This window comes from Oreochromis niloticus, linkage group LG6, assembly GCF_001858045.2.
Source record: "Oreochromis niloticus isolate F11D_XX linkage group LG6, O_niloticus_UMD_NMBU, whole genome shotgun sequence".
NCBI lineage: Eukaryota > Metazoa > Chordata > Actinopteri > Cichliformes > Cichlidae > Oreochromis > Oreochromis niloticus.
Window position 1 is genome coordinate 25745080 of NC_031971.2, and position 19915 is coordinate 25764994.

At 38.1% G+C, this 19915-nt stretch overlaps 1 protein-coding gene and 1 long non-coding RNA gene across 4 annotated transcripts; one reads left to right on the forward strand and one right to left on the reverse strand.

Annotated features, from left to right (window-relative positions):
• Positions 1–2578: 2578 nt before the first annotated feature.
• On the reverse strand, positions 2579–10994 carry LOC102081898 (uncharacterized). Of its 2 annotated transcripts, none has more exons than XM_005469972.4 (6): positions 10878–10994; positions 7514–7614; positions 6944–7276; positions 4984–5082; positions 4243–4373; positions 2579–3685 (listed from the first exon to the last, which is right to left on the reverse strand). In XM_005469972.4, exons 2-6 carry the CDS (start codon positions 7563–7565, stop codon positions 3539–3541), a joined length of 762 nt encoding a protein of 253 aa, XP_005470029.1. In that variant the 5' UTR covers positions 7566–7614; positions 10878–10994; the 3' UTR covers positions 2579–3538. The 2 variants fall into 2 exon arrangements, with proteins under 2 accessions (XP_005470029.1, XP_005470030.1); XM_005469973.4 differs by lacking the exon at positions 10878–10994 and adding an exon at positions 8022–9696.
• A 4048-nt stretch (positions 10995–15042) lies between these two features.
• Positions 15043–18057, forward strand: LOC109202603 (uncharacterized). 2 transcript variants are annotated; one of them, XR_003220556.1, is made up of 4 exons: positions 15043–15613; positions 15725–16321; positions 16665–16903; positions 17219–18057. It is a non-coding gene; the product is annotated as an uncharacterized LOC109202603 (long non-coding RNA). The 2 variants fall into 2 exon arrangements; XR_002062545.2 differs by having other exon boundaries at positions 15043–16321.
• The last annotated feature ends 1858 nt before the right edge of the window (positions 18058–19915 follow it).

Consider the following 19915-nt stretch of genomic DNA (forward strand, 5'->3'; position numbering starts at 1 on the left):
AAGTTATAAACAGTTGTGGGATTAAAAATTATCGTATGTACAGAATGATTATCTACACAGAACTATACAGTAGTGGTAAAGTGCTAGTGGTTGTGGGTGTGTGTATGTTCAGTCAATGAGTTTAACGTGGGTCAGATGTCAGGAGGCAGAGTTCAGGAGTCTGACAGCTGTGGGGAAGAAGCTGTTCCGGTACCTGGTGGTCTTAGTCCGGAGGCTCCTGTAGCGCCCCCCAGAGGGCAGGAGGGTGAAGAGTCTATGTGATGGGTGACTGGGGTCTCTGATGATTTTCCCAGCCCTTTTCAGACACCGCTTCCTGTAGATGTCCTTTATGGCAGGAAGTGGTGCTCCGGCGATGCGCTGGGCAGTTTTCACGACCCTCTGCAACGCCTTCCGGTCCGAGGCAGAGCAGTTCCCGTACCAGACTGTTATACAGTTGGTCAGGATGCTCTCGATGGTGCAGCGATAGAAGTTCACCAGGATGTCTGAGGACAGGTGGTTCTTCCTCAGAGTCCTCAAGAAGAAGAGGCGCTGGTGAGCCTTCTTGACCAGCTTGGAGCAGTTGGTCGTCCAGGTGAGATCTTCGGAGATGTGGACTCCCAGGAACTTGAAGCTGCTCACACGCTCCACAGCCGTCCCCTTAATGTGGATGGGTGGATGTGGGTCAGCATTCCTCCTGTAGTCCACGATGCTTAACACCTTCTCGGTGTTAAGCAGCAGGTTGTTTGTGTCGCACCACTCAGCCAGACGATCCAAGATACTCCCTTCTGAACAAAGCTTTAAGATGTATTCTTTTCCATCTCATACTGACCTTGTACAAACAAATTTTCATCATCAGAGTTTTTTTTTATTTAGAAATAGCATAAAAAGCACAGCTGAAACTGATAATAAAAAATAACTGTATAAAGTTTTTACATTTCGTTCACAAACTGGAGGCCCTGGCAGTATTTCTATCTGAACTTTGAGCTCTGTGGTGCCCCCAATAGGTTAAAGTTTAAAATGCCTTTATGTGCTTATCTTTTGAGCATATTCCCAGTTTTGATAAATTAGAAGGGCTGATGTTGGAAATGATGGAGGTGGTCGCTGTGATGTGACACATTGTTTATAGCCTTTGCATTTTGAAGCTTGACCATCAGTATTCTGGCTGCTGCCAAGACAGATGTTTTTTGGAACCTGAAGTTACCATATTAACATGAACGTGTCATAAGTTATCAGCTAACTCAGTTATAAGGAGCATCAACATCCTATGAAAAGTGAAACTTTTTCATTTCATCAAAAGACAAATACATGGATGTCTGCATGGGTGAAGTCAGATGTCAGCTCAGTGGATGTGACGTCCACTAGGGGGGGAAAGGGTGAACAGTTAAGTGAAGAAGAGATATGGGGTTCTTCCCTTTTGTATTCTAAAACGTGAGCAGTTCTGCAGATTGGACCTAAGGTGTCCACAGTTGTAAGTTCCCCTCATCTTATCAGGGGAAGCAGGAAAGACACATAGACTTCAAGGTAGTTAGAGCTGGGCGAGTCCCCCCACCCATATCAGCTCCATCTGAATTGTGCATTGCCTTCTGGGTAAGACCTATAGGATCAGAAATGACAACCTTTTAACCACAGAGCTGATACAGGCTTCCTGTATTGGGGTGCTGGTCCTGCTGATCCTACCGGAAGTGTTTTACAATAGAAAAACTGTCAAATGCTGCTCTCTTGCTGTTAAAAGTGAGACTATCAGTAGCTATGTCACTGGCTTTTACTCTGCAGGAAACTAAATAAATAAAACAAATAAAACAAAACTAACTGGTGAATGAATGAATAATCTAAGAGTTCAAATAGATTGTGGCCTTTATTGGTCATATTCTTTTTTCCACTCTGGGACTGCCATTAAAATGTATATTCACAAATTACACTGCTTGCCAAATTTGTGTTGGTAAAACCAAACCATAGCAGGTCTCACATTCACTCCTGTTGCTATTCCTCTGTCACAAATCACCCCTCACATTGGTCTTCACACACTCCAACCTGCCTATTTTTTTCATCTCTTTGTACACTGCCCGTTGTTTTGAATGGCACACCCCAGATACTTAAACACAGCTACCTTCACTACTTATACTTCCACAGCTCTGTTGTTACACCTTTCTCCCACTCATTCACATGTATTCTGTCGTCCTTCTACTGACTTTTATACCTCTTCTCTCCAGAGCACACGTCCACCTGCTCCCTGCTCTCACAATGTCACCTGCAAACATCAGTTCATGGAGACTCCTGCCTGACCCCATCAGTAAACCTACCCACCATTACTGCAAACAATAAGATGCTCAGAGTCAGTCCCTGATGTAATTCCACCCTCACCTTAAGCCCATCTGGGACTCCTACTGAAAATCTCACCACTCTATCAAAATGCAGTACAACTCCTGACCTTCTCTATACTGCTCCATCAGCACTCTCAAAGCAAACATTCCTCTCAGTCCAGATGATATGAAGAAGACACTGTTGAAAATAGCCCGGAAACCTGAAAAAGTGGGGAAACAATGCCTAGGAAATACACTCACAAGACCCGAAATCAAACCAAATTTCACTCTATGAAAGTGCAAACACCACATAATGCAGGTTTTTATTGACAGCAATGACAAATGAGTTTAATTCAGAACATACCGTACACTCTCCCCTTTGAACAATAAAGATCTTGCAGCATTTACTTAAACCAGTTATACTGTTTGTATGTGTGTGTGCGCGTGTGTGTGTGTGTTGAATATTTTTCATTGAATGTTTTTTTATTATATACCTCAGATTACTGTTGTTATATTCCAGAGCACAGAGCACAAATTATGGAGAAGGTTTGGAATTAACAATAATAAAGCATACAAGTCAAGAAACAAACAAACAAACCGAAAAACAAACAAACAAACAAAACTACAACTGTTTCAAAACATGTCTGTTATTTCCACTCCAATAAACAGTCTAACCAGTTATCATCCAGTCTCATCTCCACTTTCAGAACTCTAATTATGTCAGTTATTTATATGCGATTGTTATCAGATCAATTAATAATCATGTGAGATATCTGCATATAGAAATATAAACCACTCATCCCCCTCCCCATCCCCACCCTCCCGCCCACCTTCGGTTGTTTTTGGCCACAAGTATGTTTCACATGTCTTCGCATGCACCCTCCAAGTTATAATACATAAACAAGAAACACTCACCATTTGTGTTCATTTGTGCTAAACTAACAGATCAATAATCAGGCTGCTGATGTTTATTATGGCTGTCTGAGGCCTAGGTGCTTACAAGTGACAACCCAAACCCTGTGCCTATGATATCACAATATGTATTTATGCTTTTTTCAAATGCCCTCTCAATTCTCAAATAATCAGGGAACAGAGGCAATGCAACACTATGAATGGTCACTTTGAGTGCGTTCATTGTGATTTAAATCACTTCAAAAACCAAAATCAACCAAAAACAAACAAACAAAAGAAAAAAAAAAACACCCCATCAACAGCTTAAAAAGAAACCCTCCAGAAGTGAATAATATTCGACTACATTTCTAAACAAGCTCATAGGGGTTTTGTGCTGGCTGCACTGGAGCTGCTGCTGGCCACCCGTTGGTCTTCATCATAACTTCATACACATAATCATTGGATGCTTGCAGGGAAGGTCTTGCTTTTCTTTTGTAGCTTCTCATTTTTCTCGCCTGTCAATAGTAAAAACCACTGTATCAGTTTTCTGTATAAATAGCATGATGGTTTAAGCAGATTTTTAAAAAAGTACATCCAGTTAACTTCTAGAAAGTTTTCATTTCTGACAAATGATATGACACATGGTAAAACAAAACAGTGCTCACAGTGGGTACAAAGCCAAGTGGAGTTCTTAAGAAGTGGAGTTTACAGAGGACAGGTGTGTTAGCGTATCATTAACGTTGAGTTTTGTAACAAAGAAAAATTATTTTCATCTTGAGCCAACAGAGCGAAAGACGTGAACAGTGTGATGCACTTTCCAAGGAGCTGCAGCACTTTCACAGCTGCACTTCAAGATCCAAACAGATAATTCAGTGGTTTCTGATATAATCAGCAAGTCAGCGCAAGAGCGTTTACAGTGTTTACAGCAGTCATTCTTGGTTGCGGTGAGGCTAATAAATGTGTACATTGTCTGCAGATGCAAGATAACCACTGCTGCAGACCATAGCTGCAGGGCTGGATTACATAACAGTACCTTACATAGAAAGCTTTAAGTAGAAAGAACTGAACTCGCCTTCTGGATCATCAGTAGGATTAAGATTATGATGAACAGCAGGATGATGGTGGAAATACTGATGATTAACACCAGAGGTAGATGTCTCTCCTCTGCAGTGGACAAGAGCGCCTTTTGTCTGGGACATGGTTCTGTGTGAAATACAGGAAAACAAAAGTGATGTCTTCATTCAGCTGCACAAGAAATTTACCATCCTGGTGAACTTCTTTCATTACACTGTTCTAACATTAAATCTGCAATGTAATACAGAATTCTCCAAAAAAAACCTCAAGAAGAGCTCATCTAAAAATAAAAGGAAGATTGCTCTTCTCTTTGTATATCATATAGGAAGAGGAAAAGTAATTAAAAGTAATTAAAATCTGTGTTGTCACTGTTTTTAAAAAAACAAAAAAAACAATAGCCTTTTATATTACTTTTATTCAGCATTACTGTTGAGGGTGTCACCAAGCCCAAATGGCACATCAATAATTGTGAATTATGGTCTATTATGTTTTATATCTACTGTAAGTTGAGTTCAGCTCTACTGAAGATCTCGTGACCACAACCATAAGAGATGTCAGAATTGTAAAGCTTAACATAAAATAGTTTTCTTTGTTTTTGTTACTTCTGTCTTTCATAGCTTCATAAAGTGTGCAAACTTATTTGTGGCAATGGAAGCATCTGTATGCAGTGCACTTCACTTGGCTGATAACAGCACTGGGAGGTAACAGACAGGCTGTTAGCTGAGAGAATCGAACTGACCTTTGGGATGCTCGGTAGTATTAGGCTCACGATTACCACCAGGTAGACGTCTCTTCTCTGCGGTCGTCTGGAGCTCTCTGTTATGTTTGTTTGTTATTGCTGTATGGAAAAAAAAATAAAATACAAATTTAGAATAGCTTTAATTGTACTTTAATTGTACAGCAACAATTTTTTGATACAAAATCCTTCATAGTCAGGAAGGACAACAGAAAATTGGTATGCTTTTGTATATGTCACCTTGACAAGAACAGTGGACTAGGTCACATCATTTACAAACCAGAGTAATGAAACATATAGAAGACACATTAAACAGGAGCCCTGTGTTTGTATACGACCAAAGAAGTTGTGTAAAGTGTAAATTAAAACTGAATGTAATGATCTGCAAATCTCATAAACACAGAAAACATGTCAAATATTTAAATTGAGAAATTTTACTTTTTCATGAAAAATATTAAATCATTTTTCATTTGATGGCAGCAATTTGTCTCAAATTATGGTGGAAGGCAAAAAAGACTGTAAAATTAAGTAGTAGCAAAAACAAAGAGCTGCAGGAACATTTCACCTCTTGCTAATTAGGTTAATTCGCAGGAAGTCAGTATTATAACCAAGTACAAGTACATTGTAGAGAGGCAGAGTTTCTAAGAAGTAAAGATGGGCAGAGGGCCACTAATCGGAAAAAAATTATAATGTTCCTCAATGTAAAACCATGAAGACTGAATATCTCGTCATCTGTATTACATAATATCAAAAGATTCAGAGAATCAGTATTGGATGGCAGTGATCTTCGGGCCTTCAGGTGGGAGTTCAGTAAAAACAGTTATGATACCTTGGAAATCATTGTGTGGGCTCAGGAACACATCCACAAATCACTGGCTGTGTTAGTTGACCATGCCATCCTCAAAAGGAGGTTAAAGCTCTATCAGGCAAAGAAGCCATATGTGTATGTGATCTAGAAACACTGCCATCTTCTCTGGGCCAAAGTTAGTTTAAAATGGACAAAGTCAAAAACTGTTCTGTGGACAAAAGAACTGAAATTTGAAATATTTTTTGGAAAACATGAACTTTTCCAGACTAAAGAAGAGAGGGACCATTAGTGAGGATGCATTAGTGCCTGTGGAACTGAAAGCTTGTACATTTGGCACCATCGATGTTGAAAGGTATATACAGGGTTTAGAGCAACAAACCGTAGGTTCCAATGTGGACAACACGGTGCCGAGCTCTTCAGCCTGTATTCCAAACTTTCACCAACTGAAAACATTTGGTGCATCATAAAAAGAAAAATATGGGAAGGAAGACCTGGACTGTTGAGCAGCTAGAGTGCTATCGGACAAAAATGGGACAACATTACTCTCCTAAAGTCCAGCAACTGGTCTGTTGTTAAAAAAAAGTAGGTATGCTGCACAGTGCTAAATGTGACCCTGTCCTAATGTTTTGTAGATGTGTTGACCTATTTTTTTCTTTAAATTTTATACATTTTCAGTTTAAATATTCTTTTATGAATAAAATGAGATTTGCAAATCACTGTGTGCTGTTTTTAGTAACATTTTACACAGTGGACTTTAAAAAAAAAGGTTATATTTTACAGAATCAGAAATGCAAAAGTATTAAACTGAAACAGTTGTTGCTGATACAATAACTTTCTTAAATATATTTTTCAGCAGCAGTGGTGTTTATAGAGTGCTATCCTGCCTAAATACTACATAAAAATACTACATATTGGAGTTTAGGTTTATAAAAAGCTGACTTTCCTGGAGCCCAGATAACCACATCCATGTGTAATGTCACCACTGTGTAGGTAAATATAAACCAACTTTCTATACTGTTGCTATTTCTTAATGTAAAAATCACCTCTTGAATATGTAACTGTGTACTGTACATTTGCAGTACACTGTGATTAGCACCTCAGCAGTCTTTTAGTTACTGGACAAGATTTTGGAGTTAGATAGAAGAAAAAACTCACCTCTTACAAAAACCGTGTAGACTTTGCACTCAACACTTTTGTCTACTGATTCTTTGTAGACACAAGTGTAGACACCAGAATCATCCACAGTCAGATTGGTCATGGTGATGCTGTGGTTCATGGGAGCTCCGTTTGACTCCATCCTGCCTTTGTATCTCGATCGCACAGTAACTTTGCTGTTAACATGGTTGCTATAGAAATACACCTCATTCTGTTCAGTAAACCTATGATACAGATACATCCCAGCATATCGACCATTGTTTTGGGGACATTCTTCTGAGGAACACTTCAAAGTGATGCTCTCACCAGGCTCTGTGATGATTATAGTGCTCTCTGTTATAAAAGAGACAAAGTCTCTGATTAAGGACATGTCAAAGATACCTGCATTAACAGTGGCTGAATACCAGTTGTTCTGGAAGCACTCATAGACACATATCAAAATGTAATGTGACATTAATTTAAAACCAGAAACAAATTAAGAAATGGGACAAAGTCCTCTCTCAGCTAGTGTTATTTCATCCAGACATAAACAAAATGAAAACTTCAGAATAGGAAAGTAAATGAACATACCTGAAGTGGAATAGGAAAAAATCAGCACTAGGGCCCAACACAGTCGCATCATCTCTGCAGCAGTGGCAGCATAAACTGCTTGTGCTTCTAATGCTCTCTCTCTATATACACACACACAGACAAAAGAGACAGTGAGTAATGTTTCCTGTATGTATGGTCTGGACTGATGATTAGCGCATCTTGTAGGATAAAATCACTGGTTTCAGTTTTAGATCGTGAAGTCGTGTTTAGCTTTTAAATCTTGATCCAAATGTGTCCATGAGAAAAAATATGGTACAAGTTTGTAAATAACTTCTTTAAAATGACTCAGATGTACCATTTAAAAGCAAAAAGCAGATTGCCATGCGCAATCTGACAACGAAGAATATGACAGCAATAAAAAAAATCTCATTTCTGTGCTTTACTAACAAAGACACAATGTCTGCTTTTTAAAAAAATTTAAATTTTTTAAAACATAACCTAGTTTACCTCAATATTTTGTAAATAATGTAGATGTAAATCAAATCACCTTTTACAAAAGTTGACAACAGACAATAGCAGTAGATTTTCAACTTGTCTCACGGTTCACATTCCTGCTCATCATCAGAGTATCATAAGTATTAAGGAATATATAACATAAGATGAAGAAATACTGTTAATAAAAACTATAAAAAGAACTGCCTTCCATTTAATGCACTTATTGTTGAGTGTGACGATTAATGAAACTGAACTAAGCTTTTTGGTCCACTATTTGTGGAGCTTTTTCAGTTTTATTTCATTTCAATTTTATTCATACACCACTTCACAATGGTCACCTCAAGGTGCCTCAACCAGATGATCCACTATGACTCTCTGATTGTTGGACTTGGGAAGTATGGACAGTTATTTCATGGAGTTATTTTTTGGCTATATTACATAATTGTTTGGAGATGTTTTCCTTTCACAATGCAACATTTGGGGAGTGAAATGTTCACTTTAAGCAAGTTCTAATATCTGTAAAAATTTCTTTATTATTTTGGGGATTTCAGAACCATCTGTAACATCTGTGTGTTGCCATATTGTAGTTACTTTATACAGGTACTCTCGGACACCTCGACAGTAACGACACAGCAGCTTTTTTTTCAGCCTCTCCATTTAGGAATCAACATAGTGGGACATCTGCCTCCATCTCACCCATCCTACACTGTCACATCACCCTTCAGCATTTCCTCCATCACAACAACCATGAAAGTTTTGTGTGTTCTTCCTTTACAAAAACTTGCTTTAAAGCTGGTGTGTTCCATATTGCAGCAAAACTATGACTTTGTGGAAAAGCTTAGGCTACCACTGTTGTTCCATGTGCATTAATGTGGAAAACTCTGATGCTTTGGGGATACTCCCAGAGATCTTGGGTCCGTATCCAAACTTCATGAGCTGCAGGGATTTATGACTTTCAGAAGAAATAATCTTAATTGAGAGCAGCCTAAGCCCACATGCAGTTGTATCCAAACAAAAGCCATGTGCTGCTCAAATCCAGTCTGCCACAATACGCTAAGCGACAACTCAGGCTACTTCCTTCTTAGACAGGTGTGTAGCTTGGTATGGCTGTGGCTGCTCTGTGGTCTCTGTGTCTCAAAATTTCAGCCTGCTAAGTAAAAAGGAAAAGCTGATTAGAAGATATGCAGCAGCTGTACCATTCAGCTCAACCTGGCACTGCTCTCTGAAATGCTCTGCCCCACCTCTGCTTCTGCAGCTAAGCTAAAACCACAATGTACACCTACAACATTTTGTGTGGTAGTGGGATGTGGATGTTTTGTCAAAAGACAAAACACCAAAAGTTCTTCTCACAGTCACAATCATAGAAATAAAAGTTTTCCAGGTGTGTGAAAGCACACCAGTGGTTATGTGGGTGCACAAACTGCAATAAAGCTTTTATTTTTGATATTTCCCTGATGTCATTTAAGAGGCCATGTGTGACATTATTGTATACAACATGCACAGCAAAATTTATAGTGCCTACTGCATGTTACAGGCTGGGAGGATGCACGGACACGCACATAACCAGCTATGTGGTAACTAAGACTTCTGTAAAAAACAAAACAAAGGGAACTTAAATTTGAAATTGTGTGCCAGCGGTACCAGGACATTTGTTTGTTCTGTCTTCAACAGGCAGTCTGCTCAACACTGACAGGCCTCTGAGAATCCAGGTATCTAACCTCTCACTAGTGCTGTAGTGACCTTGCAAATGCAGATATATGTTTACATGCTTGTCTGTACCTCTCTCAGTTAGACATAAACAAATTCAAAATGGAGATGAAAGAAACCATCATGAGCTAAAAGTAATGATAAGTGAAAACAAGTTCTAATATAATTCAATTAAATGTTATTTATACAGCGCCTTTTGTATCACTTAGCATGTTACCTTATATAAAGTCTTCTTTTAAAGATAAAATGTGTAGGCACACACTGTCTGCGTGAAAGAGACAGGCACAGTTGTGAAAAGGTCAGTTTCACATTAAGAGGCTTTTTTTTGAAAGGCAAAAACGACAGAGAAGAAACGATAAAAGGTGTCACAGACCAAAGAACAAGCTTGTAGGGTGCAGCTGTAACAAAGACCAACTTATTTAGCTTTGTCACTCAGGTGAATTAAAAAAAAAAAAAAAAACCTGGAACATGATGTCATCAAAGGTTTAAACTGTTTAAGATCATTTTCATGAAGTGAGATTTTTGTAGATTTCTATACTCTTTGCGAGAAAGATGACCACATGCCTGTCTTAAATGTTCAAACCTGAAAAGTACATTATCACAATTACTCTGCACGCTGGCTAAACATGCGTGCCCCAGTCATGAAAACTGATACCAGCTGCAAGAACTATTTAAGTTGAGTTCGACTCCACAAAGGGTCACCACGCATTCAATTATGCTTAAAAAGTATATAGCATAATATTGTAAGGTAGACCCTACAATAATACATACCTAAAACACCTTTATTACTTCTAATGATTTTATCAAGTTAGTTTATTTAATTTTAATAAAAGGATCTAATTTTAAAAGTTCACTTTTGATTTTTGTTTGGTGATTTCACCTACGACCAACTTTTTAAGTTTTTATCCAAGTGGTGTTGCAACTGAGATATATGCTAGATTAATTGTATTTCTCTACATTCTACACTACGTTACCATCTTTTATACCTTTGAGCATATATGTAATAAGACTGGACAATTGCTCAATTTTTTCCAGTGTCCAGTTGTCCTATTGTCCTGCTCTGGTATTTTGTTGATGAGATATATCACTGACGTCAAGGCAACACAGACCTATTAGAGTTATTAAATTAGTACCTAATTAGTTATTAGAGCTTTTGTTCAAGCTCCTATTAGATGAAAAAAATGAAACAAAAAAATCTTACCAACCACGGCTGTGTAGAGTCGGTTGGTTTGGCAAATAACTTGCAAAGTACAACTGTGAAAAATTACATAATCAGTTTCATGGCTCACACACAAAAAAGTCCTCACATGTTATGTATTTCAAAGAATCATGTGATAGGTGGCAACGACATGAATTTACCAGTGGTTAGAAAAAGGATATGAAATTTGCTATGTCTAGATGTTCTCTAAACAAAGGCACTTAAGGATAAGAAAATAACAAATTCATTGCAATAAAAATCCAAAATACCAATTAAATGATGATTTAAACAGAAAGTACAATAACAGTAAGGCCAGCGTTTCCTGACTGCTCTGTCAAACCACAGATCAAACATACAGTTCCATCAATTATTGAGTCTCAGACACTTCTACATATCATTGTCTAAGTGACCTTAATATATATTGGTAACATTTGAGAACAACACACACAGATTGACACACATACATAAACATGTAACAACTTGGTGCTATCCTCAAAATATATAATAAACATGAGAAGTGAAAGTGAGAATAAATGCTGTTTAACTGCCAAGAGTTACAATTACTGCATGGACTCGATACATCTGTGTTATATGGATACAAACATTTCCTCAGTCAATCAGGTGAAATCAGAAGTCTTCCATTTCTAGTCTGGTGTGATTGTTTGTAAATGACTTGCCCTGTAACGGTTCACCGCCTCACTGATCTTGGCTTGATTCAAAGATGTTTTTTTAAGCTCAAGACTTCATTCTTTATATACAGAGTTTAAGTGAATAACGGTCTTATGGCCTGTCTGCTAACTCAAAGTAATACAGGGTACGCCTGGTTATACACTGTTTGCAATAGGAAAATACAAATAGCACTGTCATGGTCCCGGGACTTCTACCCGGTATTTTGTGTTTCTTGTATTGCTGTCATTTGATGTTATTATGTTTTAGGTCCACTGTTTATTCTAAGGGTCCCTAGGTTGTTCTGTTAAGGTGTTGCTTATTAGATTTGCCCACGTGACTTTACCCCATGTGTCCCCCTCCACGTATCTGTGAGTCCCCATGCCTCGTTTGTCCTCCTTGTGTTTTATTCCATGTTTTCCCCAGCCCGTTATGTCTGTGCTCTCCCCGGGTTCTCTCCTCCCCTCCTGTCTGCGCCTCTGTGTACTTCCTGTTTTACTTTGACAGTCTCCCGTCAGTATGCGTCATGTTGTGTTTGCTCCTGCCCTGTCTCGTTATGATTATCTGTGTCAGCTGTGTTCCCATGTCCCTCGTTATCCTTTTGTGTATTTATGTCCGCATCTCCTTCCATTCCATGTCGTACAGTATTATGACTACAGAATTACCTCCTTTTGGTATCTACAGACCAAATGTGAAGGGGTGGGGCTTTGGGAACTAGTTTTTTCATCAAGGAACATGGCAGCCATCGCTGCAAGCACATGTTATGGGACGAACTAAAGTAAGTGCATAAAACTTTTTGTTCAGCAATTTTTGGCCATAAATGTTGTTAACGTATTTTAGATAAGTCTCTTAATAACACATTAAAACACAGTACGCTTAATTCTAACTTTATTTTAGTATAGTATTGAAGTGTTTAAAAAATGTCCTCCATAATGGACATTTGTAGTCATTTCCTCCATCTTGTTCTGTTTTTTTTTTTTTTTTTAAATGACCAGAAAAGGAGTCCTTTTTAGAAGAAGAAAGAAATTTATTGCAGTTTGTTGAGGGAAACTCAGATCTTGAGTTGTCTGATGAAGAAGATCATAGGCAATAAGCTCTTCAAGAAGAAGGAAAGAGGTGCATCAGAGATGGTACTCAGACGAAGTCCTCCTGAAATTGCTGTCATTAAGTGGTTGGACAACAAGTCAGTTGTAATGGCATCCTCTGCCTATGGCAATCAACCTCAGGACACACGCACAAGATGGTCCAAGAAAAACAAAAGATTTGTAAAGGTGCCAAGGCAACTGGCATTTGCTGAGTACAATACCAACATAGGTGGCGTGGACCTTGTTGACCGAATGTTGACTTTCTACAGGATGGCCTCTCGCACTCAGAAATGGACAGTACGTGCAGTTGTCTACTTTTTTGATCAGGCAATCACCAACTCAAGACTTCAGTATAGCAGTGACTTGCAGTTTTGGGGGAAGAAACCACTAAAGTTCCCTGACTTCAGACTGCTCCATAAAAGTTCAGTTTTACATGTTTGGCCTTCCTATGTCCTCTGCAGTGGACATGTCATATCTAAAAAATACCACCCCCCATAATTATTTCAGTCTTCTGATTAACTTACAAACAGTGGGAGATTTAAAAAAAAAAAAAAAAAAAAAATTGATTGGACAACATTTTTTTTCCTGGTAGTCAGGTCGATATTTAAATTGTCATGGTGTCATTTGTTTAGCAACTTTAGATTTTGACATTTAGATTTTAAAGATTATCACCTTTTTATCGCTATTTCCTTGGACCAATAAATTGACATTGACACACTACAATGTGACAATTTAGCCTTTGTCGTTTTCAGTAAAGAACTTTTTAGTAAAAATGGCAGGATAACTTAGTTTAAATCTGTTGGCAGATGCCACGCATGCTTCTTGGGTGGCCATTCCCATCAACCTAAATGCCGAGGAATTCAGGCAGGCACTACGGGAAAATATTCCTGAGATACCAGTGCAGTTTGAGCTCTGCAAAGTGAATGGACAGCGACTCATTCTTCCACTTGAAGATGAGACACCCAGAGAAATTCGAACCAGAAACCTTCTGTGTCACTCGAATCTTTATATCCGTTTAAAGGTATTCAAATGTTTCACTCAGGTGGCTGATATGCCATAATTTATTGTTAGTACTATTACTGTAACTCAGTGGCTCTCCAGTCACCCATAAATTGTCTAAGCTATCTTGTAAAATGTCACTGTTCAGAATACTAAATGCTGTGATGCCCTTAAGGTTTTGAGACATTTATCTGATCACTCTGTGAGACAGCTATGTATAAATAATGCACCCCATCAGTTGATACACTGTTAATAACTGTGAAATGCAGTATAGCAAGCTTGAACTTTGGTGTAACAATTTTTATATGGGCTGATGTTTATCTATTTCATAAAACGTTTATTTCATAAAAATTTTTGTTTAGTCAGAATTTTTTTTTCTTTCAATTTGTTCTTTTAATCCCTGGTGTTTCCTGGGTTTTTGCTTTTTGGCTTTTTTAGTTTCTCTGGTTTATTATTTTTTTTGCTCCTTAACGTTGTTTTAGTTATCCTATCTTGTACTTGAATAGCTTAAGTTCTGCCTACCCAAATAGAATCTGGGATCTTCTGTGTGGTTCTGCATTCATCCATTTTGGTCTTGTTTTTTGGTTTCTTTGACTTGTCCTCTGTTCTTACTGTTTCTCATTTGTTGTGTTGTGCCATTTTATTTCTTTAAAAAAAAATAACAATTTTTGTAGTAATGTTTCTGTAATGTTTTAGATTACAGAAGCCAGTGAGGAGTCAACTGGTGGTCAAGTAGTGCAGGCTGAAATGCCAATGTAAATATTGTTGGTTTTTTGGGGTTTTTTATTGACAGCTGCTTTTGGACTGTAGCACTTAAAATGCATTACATGGTCATCATTAATATTTACCATATTGCAGTGTGCTGCGTGGCACTGACACGCCTGACCATAGCAGACGTGATGTACAGGAGTCAGGTTATCAGGTAAATGGCACTTTAAAATTCCACCTCATCATAAACATGTATCTCGATCGCACAGTAACTTGTACAAACTAATTCTATCAGTGTTATACTTAGGATCTTTTTGTGTAGTCTATATTGATAAATATTCAACTGTTATGTTATTTCATCTTTTGTCCTTTGCATCTTCTCCGTTTTAAACGTTAGTTGGCGTTGTTATTGATTTTCACTCAGTATATTTCAGGTACACTGTACCATGTTCTTAGTCAGTGTCTGTGAACTTGTCCCTGTGTGTTCTTGTGTTCCTGGAGTTTGTTGCAATACTGGTCATGTCCCTCTGGAATTCACTTTGTTTTTGTCCGTCTGCCTGCAGCCTCGTGACTTTTTTCTTTTGTGTTCCTTAGTTTTATCTGCCTATCCTGCATTTGGGTGCTCTTACTGCTATGAAATATGACGCGGTTATTCCATTGCAGTGTTCTGCATGAAACCCACACCCAGACAGCTCACCATAGTAGGCATGGCCTCCAGGAACCACAGGTTAACAAGTGGTGGTTCTTATTAAGTAACATGATAAAACTTAAGTGTCAACTGTAACTTATAAACCACACAGCATAAAATTGATTGTAAATATTGACGATCAATCAGTAAGTAATTATAAGGAGGTGAGACTGGAGAAGTTTATGTAGTTTATGTAGAAGTTTATACGCTTTCATGTATTGAACTGATAAAATTGATGTATTCTGAATCTACCCCAATGGTTTGATTACCTCCCTCTGTTTCTGTTTAGCTTTTCCACATGTGTTACATTGCATTTCTTAACTGGTTGTTCTTTAGGTGTGACAGTTGGTGATATTGGTATTTGTACTTGCTGTTTTTTTTTTTTTAAGTGGCTGTATCTGTACAGTACCTAAAACAATGTGAAATCACATTATCAGATGAGTCATTCAATTTCAATATTTGTACATGATATTAAAAAAATCAAACACATTTGTGCTCTGTTTAGGGAAGAGTTTTACATTGACTCTGCAGACTCAGAAGTATCTGACGTGGATGACACTATGCTGGCTTCCCCTGAACAAAATGATTCTGATGTATGTGTAATGAATAACACCACCATAACTGCTGTATCTGTGTATAACGTGTTTCATCATGTAGTCATGACCAGATTGCTTTTTTTTTTTTTTTTTTTTTAACTTCTTCAGGATGAGATGGACCTTGCTACAGTGCTGAAAGATTTCCAGCAAACCCATATCGACACCTGCTGTTCTTTTACCACAATAGCTCGATGGAGGAAAATCCTCCATAGTGCCTGCACGGCACTCTCGAAATCATATTTTGCCTGGCATAAATTGCCAAATATTGAATTTATGGGTGAAATGGCAGAGGATTATGGAGGTCCAAGGCGGGAATTTTTTCGTAAACTTAAAGTGCCATCTCTCCAATACAGTAATGGAAAGCATGCATTTGTTGTTTTTTGTCATAAACATGATATCCCCATATGACACAAATATTTTACTCACTTTCCCTGCAGGTTACTTTTGGTAGAAGCTCAGAATTCCCTTGGGATTTTCGAGGGGAAGCCTGGGAATCTGTTGTTCAGCTATAGCCAACAGTTGCTGTCAAGCAACAAATTTTATACAGCTGGAAAACTGATTGCTTGGTCCATTGCACACAATGGGCCAGGCCCTCACCGTTTGAACAGACACCTGTTCTTTATGATGTGAGGCCAGAAGACGTCTCTTGACAACTTTAATGTAGATGTCTTGATGGACAAAGGCATCACACGCAACATAGAAAAGGTAAAGTTGTGTGCATGTTGAGGTGTCAATCAATTTTCATGAAACACAATGCATAGTTTAACTCATAAGTGGAACCTCTTAAACAAAATTATATAAGTACAGTTGGTGAATGCTTTAAACATATTTATTTATGGAGCTGCCTGATTTTCAAGGTTTCCAACTGCAGCACCCCACAAGACCTGGCAGAGTTGAATAGTTAACACTTAAACACATCAGTAATCTGCTGAATTGATATCTGTATTGCAGTTAAGGTGGTGGTTAAATTAACAAAACAAACCTTTTTTGGTTTATTTGAAAGTTTTGCAATGTGGTATAAATTGACAACATAATCTGTGGTCAACAGGGTTGCTAGCATGATCCAGCAGTTTGTTGCCAGCATGGATTCACGTGGTCAGTTCTGACAAACTGTGAAGAGATTCTGGAATCAGTTCCTTCCTGTGTTTACAAATGGTGGACAAAAACTTACGAGGAACAGCTTCCAGAATCTCTTCACCATTGCATGGAGTCCTGCAGGGAGTAACAAACGCGAAGAAGCGGAAACCACCATCTTTCAGTGGGAATGGTGGCTTATGGCCATTCAAGGTGTGTACATAGAATCCAACATTTGTGTTGTTTCTGTGTGTATTACTTGAGGTATCTCATGTTACATACAGTGTCCGCAATACAAAATTGAGACAAGGAAATATAAACAACACTTGGGTGCAATAAAACCTTAGCACTCTGCAAAATCCTCGCCTTCTTAGAGCATAAGGAAAAGTTTTAAAATTGACCTTTTAGATGATAAAGTATTATAATGGAAAAGAAACATTGTACAGCAACTATTTTTACAAAATTATTGGTTTTATCTTTTTTATGAACCTACATTGTGCGGTTTACTAGTTGTATGTATTTTAACAGAGCAAGAGGTGGGCCACACATTTGAAGATCTGCTGGTCTTTGTAACTGGGGCTGACTTCCTTCCACCACTGGGGTTCCCACAGTCCTGCAACACTGACTTTTATGATCAGGAGTCATGGATGTGCCGCATACCCTACGCATCGACGTGCAGCTTATGCCTTTATCTTCCAAGAGGTGTTGCAGATGAGAAACAATTTATAAACACTGCATTAAAAGTATCCCCGGGTTTCGGAAAGGCATAGTTGTGCATTTACATGAACTGATGCTGCACTACTTTACAGTATCTCTGGAAAGCTGTGGTTAAAACCTGTGGCCTTTTGGGATGAAGTTGGGTTGTTCTCACTGTTCCTGAATGGGATTGCTCCTGGCACCCTGCCTTCTCCTGAATTGTACATTTTTAAAATGTATAGATGGAAAGTGTTTAGTATAAAAGTTGTTTTTTTTGTTGTTTTTTTTTAAACAAATGTGACTGTTCTCTGTATATAGTTGCATTTATGGTTCAGTTAAGACAAGAGTGGGGTATGCATGCAACAAGCCATGCACAAAATATTATGTTCAAACTTTGAACCGAAAGACACATTTAGTTTACAAAAGTGAAATAAAGTATTGTAATGTCAAATACTGGTATTGGGATCATTGACGAGGGCTGTTCAGTACACAGGTAGGTGCTTAAGTCAAGGTAAATGGTTCAATGAGAACAGATAAGGGTAAATTCAAACTGAGAACTCAGATTCCATCTCAACTCAGACTTGAAAGCTAAGCTCTGAATTTGTTCAGCTGCTTTCATGAACAAAGCACAGGTTTAACTCCGACTAACTTTGAAGTCAGAGTTGTTTAACTCTGAGATTGGCAGCTGACCTTTGACTATAACCTGTTCTTGATAGGTTTTAACCTGTTCTCCATTTGAGAAATGTGAACATGTGTCAGTGCTGACTATGAACTATGAAAAATAAAGACTCCTACCCTAATTTTACATTTATAAAAGTTGACATAAAAACTTTCTAGTGATTTCTGTAAATGTAGTGGAATGATTTCAGAGAAAGTGGCTGATGGCTGGAAAGCAACAGTTTTGTTTTTTAGCCAAAAATGAACAATTTCAGCAAGATAAAGAGAACTGGCATTTAAATTATATTTTGTACATAAAAGGCACAAACTGCATAATTACCGAAGTAAAGAAAATTATATCTTAGACTAAGTTTGTTGGTAGCAATTGGGTCAGTCTTAATTCAGTGATTGCTTTGCTTTTCCTGTGGTCCCTTACCTTCTGTATTACGCTGTCATTTTTCTCTATGCTTCAATATGTAGCTAAAGTACATTCTTCTTGATTAGGTTTCTCCCTGTGTTCTAGGTTCATTCAGCCCGACCTCAGGAAAATAGTCTGCTTGCCTATTCTCATCACTACAAGCCTCCTCATATTCATGCTATCTGACTCTGCTGATAAGGAACTGAAAACACTGAAAAGAACCGTCACTGTCTGGCCTACAGCTTTAAAGCTTTAACCATTTTTAAGTCTTGCAAAGATCATGACAGGATTACATAGTGGCACATGTTTATAGATCAATCACTCTACAAATTAATGTATTTCATTTTCACTAATGTGTGTGCACAAAGGATACAGCCACCAGTGCTTCTACAGTTTGTTTTTACTACTGGATGAAGGGTAGTTTAACTAAACGTAACACATGGACCTGTAATCTCTGAAAAAGCAGGGGAAAAGGTGAGATTTTAAGTGACTAACTTCAAGATACCTTCATTGCACTAACTCAGACTCCCCTTTAGCTGCTTCAAGTAAAGAGTGGACAGGAGTTGAGTCTTTGTAGAATGTGTGCCAGGTCTATTGAGTTAAGGAAAAAAAGCCAGATCAAAATATGTTAACAATCTATTGACAGTGAAGATGTAAAATGACACAACACAGGATTGCCATATATTTCTAGTAGTGCTGTCAGAGTTAATCTCGTTAAAATGACAAGTGAGCAAGTGAGTGTGGATCGCCCCGCGAGTGGGGGCTATGTTGAGGGATGTCTCCTGAAGTCCACTGTCATCTCTACAGTCTTAAGCATGTTCAGCTCCAGCTTGTGCTGACTGCATCAGAGTACCAGCCGCTCAACTGCCGGTATGCAGACTCCTCACCATTCTGAATGAGGCCAATGACGGTGGAGTCAAACTGCATATCTGGTTTTTTTTTTTGGTTTTTTTAAATGCATGTTGAAAGAGCAAAAATATTCCTGAGACGCTGTTAACCCTCTACTGCATAGCGTACAACAAACCACATTTTGATGCCTCACACTGGCCCTTAAAAAAAAAAACAACTTTTTTTTTTTCCAAATAATGCTACCAGGCACATCTCTGTCCAATAAAATGATAAGTTGAAGGTGGTGTGACTTTCATTTGGGGGGAGAGGGACCCCTTTCTGCAAGCTGCACTACATGAGAGGCATCTCCATTAGGAGGTAAGATAAAGATCACTATTTTACATGTTTAAAGTGAAATAAATGCATATAAAAAATACTTGCATGTGCATGAATATGTTAAGAAGTGTATTTGATTGTTCATTCTACTTTTTTTAAATTTATTTATACAATAAAACGGTTAATTTTCATTCGTTGTCTCAAGGCAACGCGTGCGCATGTGCACCTTCCTGTTGCATTTCTTTCTTTCTTTCTAATACTTTGTTCTTCTTTTCAGAAGAACACCAGCC

Bases quoted from the DNA above. Each gene is read 5' to 3' on its own strand.
- LOC102081898 (XM_005469972.4), bottom strand. From the start codon at position 7,565: ATGATGCGACTGTGTTGGGCCCTAGTGCTGATTTTTTCCTATTCCACT. The intron at 5,083-6,943 runs GTGAGTTTTTTC...TTTTCCATACAG, and splicing joins CTACACGGTTTTTGTAAGAG to CAATAACAAACAAACATAAC. The intron at 3,686-4,242 runs GCGAGTTCAGTT...TACTATTGACAG, and splicing joins TCCTACTGATGATCCAGAAG to GCGAGAAAAATGAGAAGCTA.